The sequence below is a fragment of the Dreissena polymorpha genome, chromosome 2 (genome assembly GCF_020536995.1).
Source record: "Dreissena polymorpha isolate Duluth1 chromosome 2, UMN_Dpol_1.0, whole genome shotgun sequence".
NCBI classification, from domain to species: Eukaryota; Metazoa; Mollusca; class Bivalvia; order Myida; family Dreissenidae; genus Dreissena; species Dreissena polymorpha.
In genome coordinates this window covers 128913347-128919780 of record NC_068356.1, presented here as the reverse complement: position 1 = coordinate 128919780, position 6434 = coordinate 128913347, and the positions used below count along the sequence as shown (strand labels likewise).

Here is a 6434-nt window from a genome sequence, read left to right as displayed (position 1 = left end):
GAAGATTCCCAAAATGTAATCTTTATATAACATGGCGTTCTTAGGAAGTTTAAATAAGCGGAGCTTGAAATAAGTGTCAGCTCATAGAAATCCTATCTTCTCCGTCTCACACGAAATGAATATTAGTCGGAAGAATACAGGCCGGTATACTAGATTCGAGATTGGGATTCGAGTCGCAAGGGCCTATTAACGATATACAATCGCTAGCAATTACAAAGCGTTTAATATCCAAACTCATTTGCTCATTTTCTCACGGTCATCGTTTTTAATTCTGAAATAAAAAAAAAACACGCTCGTAAACTGTATTAAACACGATATAAATACTGATTGGATTAGCTATATCGATCAAATATGACACATCCAATCATGATACATGAACATGTATGGTCTAAGTGTATTAGAGATCGACACGTACCTTGACATACGTAGAAGAGGCATGGTTTGTTTTAACACAGGTCTTTCCGCTTGAACAAGGATTTGGTTCACAAGGGTCTGCAAATGACACATGTTTTTAAAACAACAATATGTCTAGCATTCCATAAAAGTTTAACTTTTTGTTCATTTCTTACTCTGCATGACGAAGTGTAGAAGATTCCCAAAACGTTATCTTGGCCTAATATGGCGTTCTCATGAAGCTAAAATAAACGGAGCTTGAAACAAATGTCAGCGCATAGAAATCATATAAACTCCGCCTTCAAGATGTCCACCTATATTGGTACCTGTAATGGTAATCTATTGGTAATTTTTATTTTAATTTTGTCAGCAGTGTACGGTATAAAATTAGTATTTATATTGTCCTTTTGAATATTTAAATACCTATACATATCTGACCTCGATTGGTTTTGATGCAGGTCTGTCCCACTGGGCAATTTACGGTACAGTGCTCTGAAAATTAAACGTCACTTTTAACTCAATTTTATAATTGCATTGACAAAAATCAAAGAGTAATATTGATGGTTCTAAAGATTATTAGTAATTTTGCAAGAAACAAAGCAAATCCAGTGTCCTAAAACAGAACATAACAGTAAATTTTTTATATTAAGACTTATACATAAGTACATTGTCTTTAATGCATATAATTATAAATAAAGTAATGTCATGTGTCAGTATACTATAGTAGGTAACCAAATCACTATAACTATGTATATATGTAAGTAGGTTAAATGAAACTTCAAAACAAATTCATTGACATTTCTAAACAAAATTAAAAAAAATAAAAAAATAACGATTTTGCACAGAAGAAACTTTATAATTATTTATAATTTAAAAGGCAGTAAGGGCAAACTATTACGTTTATTTCAACTTGGTATTAATGATAAATACCTTAACTTTAACCTATTTTTACGTTTTTTAAAGTGTTATGTTACATTTTAGAACAGCAGTTGAATAATTAAATCAAGAAAGATCTTTATGAAGTTTATTAGCACTTATTGGAACTACATGTATCATTGAGATCAAAGTCTTCAGATAAAAGAAGTCTTTTGAGAAGATTCTACTGATAACGAATTCGTAGATTGAAATGTATTATTTGAATCAGACTGACTTACAACTGGAACATCATCTTCAATCTCTTGATTGACTGACTCAATTCGCCATCATAGACCATTCCGATGATGACAAAAATGATTTTGCTGATGATGTCATGATGATTCTGATGGTGATTATTACAACAACAAGTAGTAGTAGTTGTTGTGGTAGTAGTGGGAGAAACAGATGTCGAAGTATAAGTAAAAGTAGCAGGAAGAAGAAGTTGTTTTTGTAAGAAGTAACATAATAATTAATAAAAGCAGAATACGTAGTATCAGCAGAAACCAACAACAGTAGCAGTTATAGTCGCAGTAACAGTCTCGGAAGTATAACTAGTAGACGTAGTAGACGTAATAGAGATTTTTAGAGACAGAGAATTAGAGATTAGAGAGTAGTAGTTGTAGTAGTAGTAATAGTAGTTGTAGTAGTAGTAGTAGTAGTAGTAGTAGTAGTAGTAGTAGTAGTAGTAGTAGTAGTAGTAGTAGTAATAGTAGTAGTAGTAGTAGTAGTAGTAGTAGTAGTAGTAGTAGTAGTAGTAGTAGAAGTAGTAGTAGTGGTAGTAGTAGTAGTAGTAGTAGTAGTAGTAGTAGTAGTAGCAGCAGCAGCAGTAGTAGCAGTAGTAGTAGTTGCAGTAGTAGTAGTAGTAGTAGTAGTAGTAGTAGTAGTAGTAGTAGTAGTAGTAGTAGTAGTAGTAGTAGTAGAAGTAGTTGTAGTAGTAGTAGTAGTAGTAGTAGTACTTTATATACAAATATGAATAAGTTAATATTGTAAATATTTATAAATGACCTATACGTGGTTCTGTAGACGTTTTCAGACATGTCGGAGACAATTAACGTAACTGCCGTTATCAGAAAATACCCAATATTTATTCTGAAAATACTACTACATTGTTGTACTATATACTGACTTAATTTCAAATACGTATGACTTGTTATGTGTAATGATATCAATATATATTGCGAACAGTTCGATTATCTTCGTGTTAACAGCCAATTTAGATGCAATTTGTTTATTTTAGTACATTCACGTACCTCTGCAACTGTAGTCGTCTGGTTCTGCTACACAGATCAGCGTAGAAGGACACGGACTGGGATCACAATCGACTGGAAACAAATAGATCTTTTGGAATATCATTCAGTACGAATGAACGAACATTAAAATATGAATACACGAATTACTTGAATAGCAACCATCACATACGGAGGAGTATCCATTAGTTTAATATTATACATAGAACAGGTTTGTTTCTTTCGTTGCTTAAATTCATTCGCATCGTCAAAGACACTAACCATATATTATATACAATCCGATGCATCTTGCTGAAAAACATTTAAGATATAAGTACATCAAAATATGAGTACAGTACCTGGATAGCAATCACAGTAATTGTATCTACATCTGGCTTGAAAGTTGTGACCTGTACAGTGGGGACACTCATTGTCGTGAGAGCATGCCTCAACAGAGTAACCTGCAAATAATCCAGGTAAGAAAATAAACCGCAGTCAATACTTGATGCTCATCGAGAATTGCATGATGCTGAATGATACTTTTATTTTATAAAATGAAACATTTTTATCGCATAAAAACAAGTTTTTATTGCTTTGTGCATATCACTAGGAGACTGTGATTATAACAATTCAAGTTTATGCACTTATTAATGATAGTTCTATACGTCGAAAATAAAAAATAACCACTAAGCAATCAGCATGTCGCTTGAATAACTAAGCTATACAGAGTTTAAAAAATATAATTAGATTTCAGTGATAGCAAGCATTATAATTTCATGAGTAGTTATACCAAACACATTTTCTTTTTAATTCATGCTATTTGTAGATGTTTTGATACAATGTTTGATATATGATTATAAAGTTATACATATTTTTGTGTATCTTGACTTAATACGTATGATCCCATTATATAACATAAATTTAGTTCACTGTAGAACAGAGAACTTGTGCCATATTTTACGCATTGCGGTCACTTACATATATTTGTATTGAATTGTATTGTTGTAGCCCTTAATTGACTAACAGTTTAATGCATACTTTAACGATGAAGGTTGGCCTTATATTGGGTAGAGAGAAAAATATGTCCAAAAATTCGGCACAAAGCCAGAGTGAATTGAACGAACCTTACCATTTCATTCGAGCAAGAGCAAAATGATCAATTCACTGGTATTCTAAATTCATTCACCAAAGAACTGTGAATAAATGTGAATGATATGTAACTGACAACCGAAAACACCGACAGTTCCCGGACAATCCAATGGAAATATTTATCTCCTATCACCTTGTTTATTTGTATTTTCGTCAAAGGAAAGCACTCTAACGTCCGAAGAAGAATAGTCTCAGAATACTAGAATTATTTTAATACGTGTCTCTGTCAGTATTTTGTCTTATATTGGCTTGAAAATATTCATTAGTGTCTAAGGAAACAAAATATAAAAAGACAATAGCATGTTCATTTTATTAGTTCTGATTTTGTTAGCTCGAGCAGCAAAGGTGTATATAATATGTTCTGTTATGAAACAATTACATAATTTAAGTACCGCCAGTGCATCGAATTTTCATTATGCCACTCACGAACATGTTAGCTAGAATTCAAATACATCTAGACTAAACGTGACAGACTATTTCTACGAGTAAAGTTTTGAAACGAATATATATAATAGCATTTAAAAAACAAGTATTTACAGGTCTAAAACGTTCGCCGTGGCGGATTGGATATGGCGCCGCCCAGCGGTCGGGAGGTCACGGGTTCGATCTTTAGATTTCACACAAAGACACTAAGTACTGGTTCTAAGCCCAGGAAACGGACTCGAGATCGTTTTAAATAGGCATTAGGCTTTCGATGGAATCGAGCTAAACTAAATAGGTTTACACTAACTAAACTGATACTCAATGTCTTATACATTATAGAAAACGTGTTATAAATTCCAAGGTTAGATGGGTAGTACCTTTCTGATCTCTGTATCTTTGCCATGTATTCACATGTCTTGCTATTACGTGAGTTGATTATAAATAAACCATGGTTTTTACATATTAAAGTATACTTTTGCACAATTGAACTGTTATGAATAAATTATGTTAGTCTGAATATCAATCCGTTGGTAAGCTAAATTTAATGATCAGTGTGAACTATTTCAGGCCCGATTACTTTCATCTACACATGATGCACACCACGTAATTCAAAATTTGGATATTTGTATATTAATACGATATGATTTATAAATGTATTGACCATCTAAAATTCTCAAATGCAGCATGGTTATGTGATTATTGCGAACGTTGGCACTCTTGCAAGTGAAGCTGGAACTTAATTTTGTGCGGTGAAATTTATTAATTGTTTTTTTTTTTTCATTTTTCATTTTCATTGAAAATGTCTATGCTATAAGTTGTATTTTTTAACAGCCAATATTTTTCGACTTTTTTAATGTCTTATGACTACACATTGGGATGTTCTGGTTTTCTGAGGGGTGACACAACACTTTTTATGCTGATTTTTTTTCTCTATATTCCACGTATTTAACCTAATTTGCTATCATGGATGCATTAATTAGGAATTCACGGGTAAATGTTTACCCAATAAGTATTTCTCTATCAATAGTTAAGTTTATCTAGAGTGAATTTTGCTTTAAAATTGCTGAGACGAAAAACGAGGGAGACTGATGAGGGTAAGTAATTTTGAATGACTGAAATGTTAATTATTCAATTCAATTTTCTAAAACTTTGATATTGGATACAGAATTCCAGAATACCATTATAATAGAAAATATGCGAAGAAAGAACAAAAACTAAAAAATTCGTTTTACAGGTCTTAGACCTAAACCAAACGGATTAACTTTGGAATATTCTCCCAACAGTCGATGTATATGCATATGTTTTATACAAAAGGTGATTACACTTAATCATTAAGCACAGAAAGATTTATTCAATTAAATAAGTAAATGTGAAGCATTGTATTGAACAAACCTACTCGACAAAAACATAATTTAGAACATATTTTCAAACGTATGCTTGCTTTATTACATTAAACAACCAGTTATTGTTAATTGCATTTAAAAACTAAATACCAATACTTCATATGTAATGCATCAGCATTTGTACTTTGGTTATGATAACCCTTGTCTCAATAGTGCCTTAGTTAATGCAATGTTACGGTCATTGAAACTTATGAATGTATTTATTTGAGATTATAATGTAACATATAAACCTTATTTAAAATAAACAAATGAGTAGTGATTCATATTGATTTGTCAAACAGCAACATAGGAACAACAGCTGACAGACTTAATTCAAATATTTCCTTTATTTACACTTAATCATGCGTAATGCTCCTTTTTGGCACAACGTGGTTTGTGTTTCAACGTTCACACACATGACGTTTACGAGATGGAAAGATCAAAACTAGCAAAATAGTCTATTGATCTTACTGCATGCAATGAACATTTAAAAACATTTATTATCATCAACACTCGTTACAAATAATGACATCACACAAGTAACGCTATAGCTTACCTCTGTTAAGTATCACTTGTAAAAGTGTTAAACGTACAACAAGCAAGAACATGATCAAATGAGGTTTTTTTTCGCCGCTAGAATTACATTCGTGTTATTCTAACACGTTACGCCTTTTAGGCAATTTATATGTGAAATGGAATAAGACCATATCAATGTTTTACAATAATTATCTGAACTTGTAGAGGCAAATGTAGGTCATGTGTACCTACAGACGCGTTAGACAAAGTTCCTAACAGTGTTAAAGTTACAATTCTATTTTATCACAATTAATTGACAGGAATGACAATTGGTGTCATCAGTTTTGCATTTTCAGATTAACGTGCATATATAGTTAGTGATGTTTGTTTAAATACTATAAAACATAATTGAAACAAAAATATAGATTCT

The 6434-nt window shown here is 31.8% G+C and overlaps 1 protein-coding gene across 2 annotated transcripts in view; it reads right to left on the bottom strand.

Moving 5' to 3' along the window:
* Positions 1–6202, bottom strand: part of LOC127868970 (neurogenic locus notch homolog protein 1-like) — a 17628-nt gene extending 11426 nt beyond the window's left edge. For both annotated transcript variants that reach the window (XM_052411188.1, XM_052411187.1), the window contains exons 1-4: positions 6045–6202; positions 2894–2995; positions 2559–2630; positions 817–885 (exon numbers count right to left, since the gene is read on the bottom strand). In XM_052411188.1, coding sequence (XP_052267148.1) covers positions 817–885; positions 2559–2630; positions 2894–2995; positions 6045–6096 — 295 coding nt within the window. In that variant the 5' untranslated portion in view covers positions 6097–6202. The remainder of the gene's footprint in view (positions 1–816; positions 886–2558; positions 2631–2893; positions 2996–6044) is intronic.
* Between the last annotated feature and the right edge of the window lie 232 nt (positions 6203–6434).